Here is a 13,437-nt window from a genome sequence, read left to right as displayed (position 1 = left end):
TGCACTTCATGCGTACCAGTGACCACATGTGAGTTGTAGTTCATGTGCACTTGCTGTATTTCCAGGAACATTCCGGATTGTTTTGAATTGTTTCTCTTTCAGAGTAATGTTGTCTGCAGCGATAACCTCCACGTCCTCCTACTTTCATGGGGAAAATACAAATGTGCTCGACCAGAATGTGGATAATCACGGGTTTGGATTTCTGTGCCGCTCAGTGCTGTTTAGTGGAATAACACTAGAAACCTTTCTTCCTCTCCCCCTAAGCTGTGTGCCAGTTTGAAGTCTCTGCTGTCCCATACTTCATATAAACATTCGTTCTGTCTCTCTCTCTCTCTTTCTCTCTCTCCCCCTTCTGCATTCTCTCTGTCCTCCCTCTGCCAGTCCAGAGTCCCTGCTGTCTTCCCAGAGTGTTTTGCGTAGGCTGCTAACGATTGGCGTTGCACTCATCCATCCCACACATCCATCATCAGCTCTGCATTCTTCAGCAGCTGGCCAGAGCTCTGCAGCTTTTTGGAGCTTTCTTCGGCGTATCTTAGGTGCTCTGCTATTAGCAGCGAATATGGAGTCAGGTGTCTCGGCCATGTTGGAGATCAGCTCCTGCAGTTCCCAATGCTGCATTAGTGCAAGCTGACTGCTTGGAGTTTTTCTACAATCTTTGTGCTTGGTGTTTGGAGAAGCAGGTTTTTTGTTTTTGTTTTTGTTTGTTTGTTTAAGATATTTGGCTGCAAGATTTTTTTTTTAGCATTTGAAAAACAAGCATAGTATGTAAAGTCTTGTTTATATTCTTGTTTTAGTCATTTAAGAGATTTTCACCGATTAGTCATCGTGACGTCTGTATCGAAGGTTGCGCCCTCAAACTCAAAAGCGAAGTCAGTATAATGTCCTGACTGATTAGAATTTGTAAAAGTGCTAAATTACACCATTTTCTCTCTCTCTTTTTTTTTTTATATCGTTCAGCATTGCTGTGGCCTCATAGATTACTGCAATTCAGGAGTCTTATGCTACATTCACACTGTGATTTTGTCTCTGTCTTTTGTCTCCAGTAGCCGTTCTTGCTACTGGTTGCCGTAGTAATAACATTTATCACTGTGTGGTGCAGCCAAAGTTCCAGGTTATCTCGCTACTAAAATAACACCTTCTAGTGAGAGATTTGATGTTTTAGCTTGATGTTCAAGCTTGTATGGAAAATATAAAAGGTATAAAACATATAGTACGTATAAGAATATCCTGGAGTATAGAAGTTAAATCCCCAGAATTAATTACAATTAATTATTTCAAACAAATTGGAGTTTAAAACGAGGTGCTCCGTCCTCTGGTGGCGTCCCACAGATTCGTACTGAAGGGCTTTAAGACGGCGGAATTCCGCTTTCTCTCCCCTGTTTGTTTATTTGTTTCCTGTGCAGCAGCCCATTTAACTAATCCACCGAGTGCTTGTTTACCGAACGGAAAAAGAGGGGGGGATCTGAAACAGAATTAAAACCGGAGGGGGAGATGATGGAGGAGGGCCGGGCCTTCACACAGCGTCTCTATGGTAATCAGCAGGTGCCTCTGGCTGACGAGAAGAAGCGAGGGCTTTCTTACGAGCGTGAGAAACAGGGGCTGAGTCCTCTCTTCATCCTCCTTCCCCCCCATTTTTTTTCCCTTTCCTGTAGCGGTGGCAGCGCCCACCCCAGTGGCAGTGGCAGAAAAAGAGAGAGAGGGAGAGACAGAGAGAGAGAGAGAGGGGGGAAAAAAAGGGGTGACTGCCAAAAGCTCTGTCCCATCCAGCTGCAGGGGAGAAAGAAAAAAGGAGGCCAACAAAAGAGAGGAAGAAAGGAGGGACAGAGCGAGGGACAGGGAGAGAGAGCAAGAGAGAGAGAGGCGGAGGCTGAGCGTGGCATGCGTGTGTGGGTCATGCAGACCGTAGACGCGATGGGGGGCGGCGTGGATGGGGTTTCGCCGATGAGAGACTCATTGAGATGCTGGGCGCAGTGGTGGCTGGCACAGCTGCAGGATGCCAGCACAGAGAGCGAGAAAGAGAAGGAGGATGAGAGGGAGGACGAGAGGGAGGGGGTGACCCAGGAAAAAGACAACAAAAGCACCCCATTCCCACTTTTAAATAGTTTAATTCCCTTAATCCTCCACCTTACTGCCTGCCTGTCTGCCTCTTTCCCCTTCCCTCTTCACACTCTCACTTACTTTCTTTTTTATTATGTCCCTCCCTCTGCCTGAACACACACACACACACACACACACACACACACACACACACACACAGAATCACCATCACCTCCTGTGCTGTTTCCTTATCCCGGGAGATGAATGGAGGAGGACAGAATGCAGTGGCTGCTCTCTCAGGAAGTTCTCCCCTTTAACCATGAGTAGTACACTAAAGCGCTCTCTCTCTCTCTCTCTCTCTCTATCTGTGTGTGTTCAGTTCTGCTTTATTGGCATGAATGTAAAATCACACAGTAATATACACATGTGCTTTTATAGCAATGTATAACTCTGTGTGTGTGTGTAAGACTCTCACTGTTTCTCAGGCTGTCACATTCTGACACACTGCAGTCTGGCCTTCACCTAAGATGATGCTTAGTCTCTCTCTCTCTCTCTCTCTCTCTCTCTCTCTCTCTCTCTCTCTCTCTCTCTCTCTCTCTCTCTCTCTCTCTCTCTCTGCACTAGTTTGACTTAGCTACCCTTTCAGTTTCACGTCTCTTACTGTTTCTGATGGCCCCTTTACCTCTCGCCTTCTCTTTACATTTTTTTTCCCTCTCCATTTATTTTCACTGCTTCGTGTCTTCACCTAAAACGCCGTTCACGATTCGGCTAGTGTTCCGACCTTGTCCTGTAAAGGCCACGCCCATCCTTATCGACCCTGGACCCCGGTCTTAAGCAGAAAGAACAGCCACAGGAGCTTTTCTCTCTGCGTATCAGAGGTGACCTTTAAAGGAGCTTATGTGGTGGTGTAGAAAAGTCCAGTCTGTGGTGGTGTGATACGGCTCAGTGTGCTGCAGCCTGCTTTATACTTGATGCACGGTTTTGCCTGCGCTTACAGTATGACGCTCCACATATTCTTCATGACCTCACCGCCTACCTTTTGTACAGTTCAAAGATTTAATAGCCCAGTTTTCTCGAGCCATGTCAGTAAAAAAGGTTGCCTATTTTATGTACAGCAGTGTGTAACACAATGACACAAAGCGTGTCTGTCATGATCGCCATCGTGGCTTCAATCTGGGAAATTCAAGTTTTGAAGGTGGTGCGAGAAGGTTTTAAAATTCTAGCCCTTCCTGTAATAAAAGGATCGATTCATTTAAATGTGGCTCCAATCTATTTTCAGATTATTAGCACACAAAACTCCGTCTTTTTATATCCCTGGTGTTACGGAGGAAAAATAGTTAAATGAAATGACGCAAGAGAGCCCACGTTTGGGATGTTCTAGGAATGATGGAGAAACGCCCGTATTGCTGAACCCACCCCGGCTGCACACCCGAGCCGTGTATCGTATCTATGAAGCGACACATCTGCACTCAGCACATTCCTCCACCTGATGGTGGAACAGCTCCGAGTTCTGTCCAGTCCATCAGTCTGGTTTGAAAGGAGAGGTTTTCGAGTGCTGTATAAGCGTTTCTGTCCAAAAGAAGTTTTAATATCTCGCTGACTCGGCTCATGTGGCTTCAGCGCTGTAGTGTCACACTTGGCCGTTCAAGCTAGGTCTGCACGAAATGCGGATTCTGCGTGCTGCTGAGAGTGTCGTCTTGTCAAACGGGGAGAGGGGGGTGGGGTGGTGGAGGGGGGGGGCTGATACATGGTGCTTTTTTATATGATCGGTGATGTTTTGTGTTCGAGAGCGAGATGTGTGTGTGTGTGTGTGTGTGTGTGTGTGAGCTTTATGATGCCAGAGACACTGTTTTAGTGCTGCTTAGGCAGTGCAGCACTTGTCAGATAGAGATGAATTGTTGGTGTGTGTGTCAGAAGTAAGTTGTCAGATAGAGATGAATTCTCTTTTGAGTGCTCGAATCTTGCTCTTCATTATATTTCACTTTAGCATCCCTGAGCTCTGCAGCTGTTCTGCATGTATAAGCACTCTATCAGGGCCTGACAGGTCCACACACACACACACACACACACACACACACACACACACACACACACACACACACACACGTACGCACTCTCAGACACATGCACTCTCATATTCTCTCTCTCTCTCTGTCTCTCTCAGACACGCACACTTATGCACATATGCGGCAACACACACTTATGCACATATACACACACGGTCATTTATCTCCAATTTATCTCTATCTGACAACATCTGTAAAATCAGCAGATCTATCTATTCACACACACACACACACACACACACACACACACACACCCGGCCCCTGTGTTGCACGTGTCTCTGTGCGTGGATCTTTAGGGAGCAATATTTGGGCTCCGTCACAAACACAGCATGTTCCCATGCTCACAATACCCAAACAGCACCTCGGCAGCTAACATGGAGTTCATGCTACACACAGCGCTCTAACTTCACTTCCTGTTTGTGCGAAGCGCCACTCGGCAGATGCCACAATGTGTTGTGTTGGTTTAGTTTGAAAACAGACCTGGTTAAAATGACAGAAGCCACTGAGCTGAGGTCAGGAGGGTGAAGTGCTCGGTGTGTCTGCAGATCAACACATGCTGTGTGTGTGTGTGTGTGTGTGTGTGTGTGTGTGTGTGTGTGTGTGTGCGCTGAGAAAGCGTTGCAGGTCTTTTGTCTTTTTCTTTAAAGTAACTCTTTGAAAGTTTCTGTAAATATCTGTTTATTTTTCTATTACATTTAGTTGATAAAAAAAAGATGTTATTAAAATGGATATTTATGAAATAAATTAATAAATAAAATAAATTTTTTCTTTCATTCTGTCTATTCTTTCTTTTTTTTAAAACTTTTCTTTTTTCTTGTGTGTGCGTGCGTGTGTGCGTGCGTGTGTACGTGTGTGTGTGTGCGTGTGCGTGTGTGTGTGTGTGTGTGTGAGAGCGTGTGTGTGTGCGTGCGTGTGCGTGTGTGTGTGTGTGTGTGTGAGCGTTCCTTCCCTGTCACTCATCAGTTTGTGTTTTTTCATCAACAGTTTCTTTCTGCACAGAATTTGCTTGTCTGTTTAGTTTCAACACCACATTCATCTAAACATGAAGAGAACGACTACTTCCTACCGACGTGTTTACAACATGTTTATTTTATCATGACACGCCGCAGTCGCTCGAGAGGCTCCTCAGTGGAGTTAAACACCTTGATGCAGTGACATACTTTTTTTTTCTTTCTTCTTCTTCTTCTTCTTCCCCGTCACCACCTGCTGCACTGCACACAAGAATAGACAACGTGGTCTGAACTATTTTTACCAGCTACTAGAGCATCTTCGCAGAATCAGGATGTGGACACAGAACTGAATACAAAATACAGTCCAGCGAAGCACAGACGCTAGCAGTGTCATTTCTAGCACCGCACACGGTTACCTCACATTTAAACAAAAACAAAGACGCTGGTCCGGCTCAGATAACATGTTTATATGCAACCCGAGAACAAGTGGAATTTTCAGCGTGAACACACGACTCGTACTATTTATATTAGAAAACGGTGTAGAATGGTGCAGGCATGTTACGTAATTTACGCCACGTCCGGTCAAATCAACGGTGTTGGGGCTTTTTAGCCGAGCCTGGGCGTCACTTTGAAACGTTCAATAGCCAAGTGGGTGGGGTCTGTTTTTAGCCACTTAGCACACTTGTGCTGAGGTCTCACACACACTTGAACATGATAACATGTATCACCTATTGCTCCTTTAAATTTCCATGTATGATACATCCTTCTCTGTAGTTGTAACATTCGGTACGTTGTAAACAATTCCTCGTATCAGAGCCCGATTTAGCGCTTGCATAATAAAAAATAAATCCATGCCTTTCCTGATTTGTAGTTTTATGTCCACATGCTCAGTACCACTTCATTGTGCATGTTGTCGTTATTGTTGTTGTGACCTCATCCTGAGACACAAAGGTGGAAACACACACCCTCACAATCGATACACATCGTTCCTTGTTTACCGCGTCCTGTACGAGAAACAGGAGGCCAGCGTGACAAAAGTGGAAGCGGTGTGGGTGAAAAAGAGGAAGAGATGTCAAAAAAAGGAAATGTGGGTGGATGTGGTGGCTGTGTGTGTGTAAGCGCGAGAGAGAGAGAGACAGGGGGAGAATTCACAGAAGTGATTTTATTAGAAGCTTCTTGTGAAAGGGAAGGTGAGAGAGACCAGCAGACGGTCAGGCGGATGTGGTGGGCAGAAAAACAGCAGCGGAACTGAGCTGAGAAGTTCACATAAGCTGCAAGAGGTGTTGCTCTTTCACTCAGTGGCACTACATTCAGTCATAAATCAGCCTACGTGATCCTGGCGGCTTTATATCTTGTCAAGTTTTTGTTTATTTATTTATCTCCCCCCCTGGAATTACGATACAGGCCATGTAACTGTTCAGCAGGTTATAACTGTGCTAGAAATCTCTCTAATACAGGATCCGTTATGTAGGGAATGATTTGTTGAACTGTGAAAAGTGCTCTTTTAACCCCGGGGTTATGAAACGCTTAGGGCCGATTGGTGAAACGACAGGCGGTTCGAATCATACGTCACCCATCAGTAGCAGCTCACAGAGGAGACCAAGTAGTAAGCAAGTCTATCTGTCCATAAAGATCTTCAGATTTCTACTTTTGTCTTTTTTTCTTTTTTCTTTTTTTGCCTGGATTTACGTAGTGATGTTTTTTTTTTTCACTCGTACAAAACGTACAAGACAAATCGGAAAGTACAATGTGGAACGTCAGATTAGGAATAACCAGGATTCATTGTTAACTTCGGGTTTTGTACAGTATGAGTATGAGCAGAGTAACCCAGGACTCTGTACTGTACTGTACTGGGAGTTTATAGTGATTCGGGGCAGCTATTTCAAGTGTGACAAGCCAGAGACTGGAATAATAATAATAATAATAATTTATTATTATTATTAGCATCATGTTCCTGCTAATTCAAATAAATGTGTAGTAATCGAGGCTCAAGTGTGTGCATGCTTTTTAAGCAGCCTTGACCGTCAAAGACCAAAAAAAGAATAAGCTTTTCTCTAGAATTAACTCTAGAAGATATAACTAACCCTATTTAATATTTAATTTTAATAAAGCCTTTGTTTATCATATGCGCTGATGCTTCAAGTGCATAAAGACTGCAGTACGATTCGTAAATCGACGGCATAACCCAGGAAGGCATCCTTTAACAAGCTTCTATCAATCATTGCAGCAACACGAAGGGTTTACCGGCAGCATGTCTGAGCTAATTAGTTGTAAATACGAATCTGCGGACGGTATAAAAGGACCCGCCCAATTGCAACGCAAGCTTCCAGGAGGAATTCCTACGTTTTGTGTCGTACATTACCTTACTGCATCATCGATCCTACAGCTGAGCCACGATGAGGACGTGCAGAGCAGCACAGGGAACGCAGCAGGTTTATCATCAGTGTTTTTAGGTTTCTGGGTTATTCAGAACGTGTCACAGTTACCTCTGGAGATCACCTTGAGAATCTTTCTGTCACAGAACGATGTGGGAGCTGGTGGTCTGAACACATTTAAACCATCCTCACATCCCTCATGCACTGGCTTTTCTACAAAAAAGCTGAACAAATGAGCTGATCGGTCATAAAGTAAATCTGATCACTGGACACTTCTGTTTTTACAACCAATATTTAACCACGGAAATGTTAGATGTTGTTAAAAAAATATTGTCTATGTTTTGGAGGATTTGACTTCTAGAAGCTTTTATGCGTCTTATTCACGTCCAAGGGGTGATGCAACTGTAACCCTTGTACATTTACATTTCCAGCATTTAGCAGAAGCTCTTATCCAGAGAGAGACTTACATTTTATCTCATTTTATACAACTGAGCCCCAATTCACAGGTCCAATTTAGGGCCTGTCTCAGGGGCCCAGCAGTGGCAGGTTGGTGGACCTGGGATAACAACATATACACTAAGTTATCCCCCCCCCCCCCACCCCTTGTGACATGATGGAGGTTTATTAGTTCAAAGGAAGCATCAGCATACCAGCAACACAGCTGATCAACAAACTAATGTTTATCCCTGTTGCTTTGAGCAAATGCAATAGCAAGAGAGATGGGAGGGGGGGGCGACAATAGACTTCGAACAAATGCCTTTGGCATCCAGTCAAACGACAGAGAAAACCTGAGTGGAAGAAGAGTTTTCTCTGAAAAGTGACTCTAAACGTCCTTCCTGGAACTAAAGTGGATGGAAATGAGTTTTTTCCTCAAATTACCAAATTACCAGGCTTTCATAGAAGAGCCCTCTTATTCTCCAGTTCACACTAACTTAATGTTAGTGCTCTTGGTGTGTGTGTGAGCGTGTGCGCGTGTGTGTGTCTGCGCAGTTACGGCACTGAGGACTTAAACCAAACCTAACAAATCAAATGTTTTGTAACGGTCACTAGAGTTTTTATTATTATTATTTTTATTATTTTTTTTTTTTAACTACATATGATCTGGGACTAACAGCTCAACCTCTCCAAGTTTCTGTACAAGAGCTGAAAGTGTGACCTCTCCTGAGGACCTCGGAGTGTGTATGTGTTCGGTGCCAGCCGGAATGACGCACGGTACCCGCCCCAGTCGGCATGTGTTGGCTGCACAGCGTGTTCATCGCCTGTGATGACGAGCAAAGCCACCCACTGAGGCAGTCATAATATAGTCAGTAGCTATTTCTTACACACACACACACACACACACACACACACACACACACAGGGCTCTGGATTCTTATGCACACACACTTCCATGTCTTTAAACACTTGTCCAACGAACGGTAGATTGTGGCTGTTGTCGTCTTTGAGATGTGACTGTGAGTTCTACTTACACACCCAGGAAAGGTGAGAGCATGTGGCTTTCTGTAAGCAGCCCCATGGATCCTGTTTCTCTCCCCAAGTGTGCATCCCTCCCAGGTCCACTTTGTCACCAGCACTGTGTCCGTGTTGTGTCTGCATTGTTGACATGCTGTTCCTGTGCTCGCTGAACAGTTTTGGGAAAGACGGCAGCGAGGAGGGAGGAAGGAAGGGATCTAGTTTTGAGAGAGAGATTTGTGGACACCTGACCATCACATCCATAAGCAGCTTCTTGCCAAAAAGCTGGAAGCACACAGCTGTTTAAAACTGTTTCCCTTCATTGGAACCAGGAGGCTCGAACCTGTTCCAGCATGACCGTGCCTCAGTGCACACAGTCAGCTCCATGAAGGTTGGAGTGGAAGATCTCGAGTGGCCTTCGATGAGTGGCAAACACCTTCGGGATGAACTGGATCACCGATTGAACACCATCACTGCCTGAATTCACTAATGATCTTCTAGCTGAATGAACATTTAATCCCCATAGCCACACTCCAAACTCTAGTGGAAATAAAAAGCAAACAAAATTTCTGTCACTTCCAAAAGGTCCAGCAAATGTGCATGGAGAACTCACCATTACTCTTGTTTTTTTATTATTTTGGTTCTGTTATTTCGCAGGTTACTTCACTTCCCGAACAAGTGCAGACCCGAGTACGAGTCGTGTCTATGCTAAAGGGAATCGAACCAAACTCACGACACCTCGCACAGTCAGTCGGGTTCAGTGCCACAAGAGAATTCAGAGGCAGGCTGCTCTTTTCAGGCCCTCGACTGTAGCTTTAAGTGTTGTTAGTCGTGACAGCCTCAGCGCTCCGATAACAAAGTGTCTTTTGATTGCCGAAACCTCCTTACTTTGCAAAACGGGCGGCTAAGCGGGAGTCCTCCTCCTCTCGACGGCTGATGAAAAATGACAACAGCCGCAATAACATATTGGACATCTGCTGCAGAATAGAGATTTGTTAACTGCACGGATCTGGGAGGCGGATGTTTTCTCACGTGCACCAGTACACTCCCAGTTGTGAGTCAGGCGAATTGTTTAGCAGGATGTTGTACGATCAAATAAAAGACTCGGGCTCTGCTTTTTGGCCCGTGTCATCTGTGGCAAACGGCGTAATTCTGATCGCAACCGATAGAAGTGCATTGTTCTATCGACAGCCAGATTTGATGAATGTGGCGGCACCTCAGTTCTGGGCTCGGGTGTGCGTCGAGTTCTCTGACTGGTCCGTCACAGTGGGAACATATCCGAGCTCAGTGGATGGCAGAGAGGCAGCAGTTTGCTCTGGCAGCTCTGACTGATTCTGCATGGCTCAGAACTGAAGCGCCAGGAGTAAATGGGCCAATTAAGGACAGCTTGCTCAGCCTCTGCATGGGGTTAATACCACTCTGCCGTAATTAAAAATGAATTCAGTCTCTCTATCCTGGAAAACTATTCCATTCCAACTTTTTGTTCACTCAGTTTCTCACCGAGACATTGCAGATGCTTCAGTTGGGCTTTTTTTTTTCTTCCCTAATGCGTAAGTTTTTTTTTTTTTTTTAAATTGTGCAACATCTGGCACACTGTCTCCTTCTGGTTTTCAGCAGAATTAAAGGTTTACGGGTAAAGGGTATAGGGTGTTAGTTGTGAAATGTGAAAGTGAGGTGTGTTCTCTCATGCTAACAGCACAGGCAGGTGTGTGTGTGGGGGTTGGATATAGACATCAGGAATAAACGTCTTCTCAAAGGTTTGGAGTATCTGACTTTTTTGACCTTGTTGCAACGTGTTTGTGCTGAAAACATTTTAAAAAAAAACAACATTGATTTTTAAAACCATTAAGAGGCAGAATGTTGCATTTGATAAGTGAGGTTGGAGTTAGCATAAGATTTAGGACCAGGTTTAAGTAGCTGGATTAGCTGCATGGACGATCATTTCAGTGGACGAGCTTCACAAAGACAGAACGTCTTAATACACAAAGTCATCATATGAGAAAAGATTGTGATCGTCGTGACCTGACGTGTTGTCTCGGGGTCTTGGAGAAGCACCAAGACGCACGTAGTGGTCTTTAAAAGCTTGCTCTGGCATAGTCACTACTTTTGGCAGCAGTTTTATCAAGGGAAAAAAAACAAAAACATCTGGCATTGAAGAACAAAAATTGCCAAATTCGCCTGCATGACACAATTACTGTGGATACACTGCACACATCCACAAGGCGTGAGGCCACTCGGGAGACTGACTCACTAAGCATAAGCGTATACTACATAACAGCACAACCTGCAACTACAACCCTGTGTGTGTGAGAGAGAGAGAGAAGGGGAGAGGGAGGGAGGGAGAGGAAGAGTTCCTCTAGTGTAGTAGTGTGGTCAGCAATGCTGTTCTGTCCTTTCCATAGCCATCATCAGAAAATTTCACTCTGTAGGATTTGCATCAAAGCTAACAATATAACACTTTTGCGACACTAACCACCACACAGCTGCAGGGTTTTCAGTCACGTTTTTAGTCACGTCTCCTGTCACCTGTCACCTTTATTTTATTTATTTATTTATTTATTTTTAAATCTATATTTTTTTGAGTCCAAAGGGACGGGGTTGCAAACTTCTACACAGTCACAGCCGGAAATCAAGAGGAATGAAATCCCCTTCTGCAAGAAACACAATAAGCTTAAAGTTATTAGTGAGGCATCTGTGTGATCGTCCTCAGTGACTCACCATGACACCAATAACGGCTTGCAGTAGTGTATTAGATTATCCTAAAGAGGAATTTACAGAGTATCACACAGAAATATAAGCAAAAGGCTTTATTTGTGTTTTCCTCACTGTTCCACAGGAGAGTACATAAAGACGTGGAGGCCGAGGTATTTCTTGCTGAAGAACGACGGTACGTTTATTGGTTATAAAGAGCGGCCTCAGGACGTGGACCAGCTAGAGACACCGCTCAATAACTTCTCTGTGGCACGTAAGTATCTCACGCTGACTTTCAAAAGTTTTAACCTTTCAGGATCAAGAGTCTTTCACATGCCTTTAATTTGTGAGCAGTAAGAGAGCAGTAAATAGAACTGGTTACAAAATCAGATGAACGCTTAAACCCGCTTGAGCCCTGGAGCCGCAGGACTTCGTTGAATTCGAACATCTCCAGCACTTCTTTCTCTGTCTCACTTTCCCCTTCTGAACTCAGCCGAGCATCAGCCCTCCATCGCTGCCAAAAGCCGCTTGAATGATTGAACAGGCTAATTAGACAGCCATATTGTTTGTTAAAGGAAATGCTTCCCTCCTGACACTCGTGAGTTATAACGGTTATTAAGTGCCTTATTCTCATTATTTATCTCGGCTCTGCTCTAAAGCAGCAGCAGCATCAGCAGCAGTCGGCCCTAGCGTCAGATGCAGTCAGTCGTGTAACAGCGATGATGTTGGTGTACACCGATGACACGGTGCAAAGCATTCTGGGCTGTTGATGAGCCCTGCTGGAGCGCAGTGGTGGCCTCCACTCAAGTCCTCCATCTCCTCGACAGGCCTCTTATGTCGCTTCCCCCCACCCCATCCGCTCCTTCCTCTTCTGCCACAAATGGCTCAGTGCTACAGCTTCCTCTCCCACATATGGCTCCTCCTGATGCGATTGTGTTTCACCGCCATTGTGCTTACTTCAAAAAGCACAAGTCGTGATTTTTTTGTTTAGTTGCCAGGGCTTATTTTTGTTTCACTGCTAAAAAAGACACAAGCGTTAGTTATTTAACTGCTGATGAAGTTTTCTGACTCTGCTGGACTCTTCAGTGTGTAAGCACAGAGAGCAAAAAGGTGTCGATTTCTGGGCATCGCCATGATGCATTACTTTGAAGATAGTTTGAACCCAGAGTAACGTGCACGGAGAGAGGATCATCTCTGATGGTGGGGTTTTGAATTTATTTCCCTTTAAAAAATAAATAAATAAAAATACAATAGTCTAACCTAAAAAATAACGGCACTCTTTCTGTGTATTAATTGACCTTTTAAAAACAGAAAAGCGATAGAGAAAATTAAAGGGAAAGTTGACGATGAAGCGGTTACAAAAGTCTCCACAAAAGTAGGAAGATGAAACTGTTTCTGTTTAGTTCTTTTTGATATTTATCTTTAAACTTTAAACTTCCTACACTGCCCGTATTTATCACATTGTTGTTATAAGCTGAAAGCAAGACCGGCTGAGAGGAACGATGGCATGCTGGGGAAAAAAACAAAAACCCTCAAAACAGCTGCTAAACTCGTCCAGTGTTAAAACTGAGAAATCTCCCAAAATTCCTGGAATGATGAATATCATTTTATACTTCGAGCGTTTTTGTACTGTATAATGACTCAAAGAATCCATAGAAACCGTGGTCATGATGACTTACAACAGCACTCTCAGTGTGACAAAACTACATTACCGTTTTAATACGAAAGAGAACAGCAGGACCCGAACACCGCTGCAGTCCCATGATGCACCTGTTCTGCTGCAGCGCAACTGCAGAGGTTCCTCAACATGAGTGTATAATGCAGTGCTGGGGATGAATGGAGATAAAGATAAATGATCGTCACCAT

The 13,437-nt window shown here is 44.4% G+C and overlaps 1 protein-coding gene across 1 annotated transcript in view; it reads left to right on the top strand.

The window, feature by feature from the left end:
• akt1 (v-akt murine thymoma viral oncogene homolog 1) overlaps positions 1 to 13,437 on the top strand; it is a 52,351-nt gene that overhangs the window by 21,484 nt on the left and 17,430 nt on the right. The window contains exon 3 of the mRNA XM_027172419.2: positions 11,717 to 11,845. Within this exon, the coding sequence (XP_027028220.1) occupies positions 11,717 to 11,845 (129 nt within the window). The remainder of the gene's footprint in view (positions 1 to 11,716; positions 11,846 to 13,437) is intronic.

The sequence above is a fragment of the Tachysurus fulvidraco genome, chromosome 12, assembly GCF_022655615.1.
Source record: "Tachysurus fulvidraco isolate hzauxx_2018 chromosome 12, HZAU_PFXX_2.0, whole genome shotgun sequence".
Lineage (NCBI taxonomy): Eukaryota > Metazoa > Chordata > Actinopteri > Siluriformes > Bagridae > Tachysurus > Tachysurus fulvidraco.
This window is presented reverse-complemented; position numbering and strand designations above follow the sequence as displayed.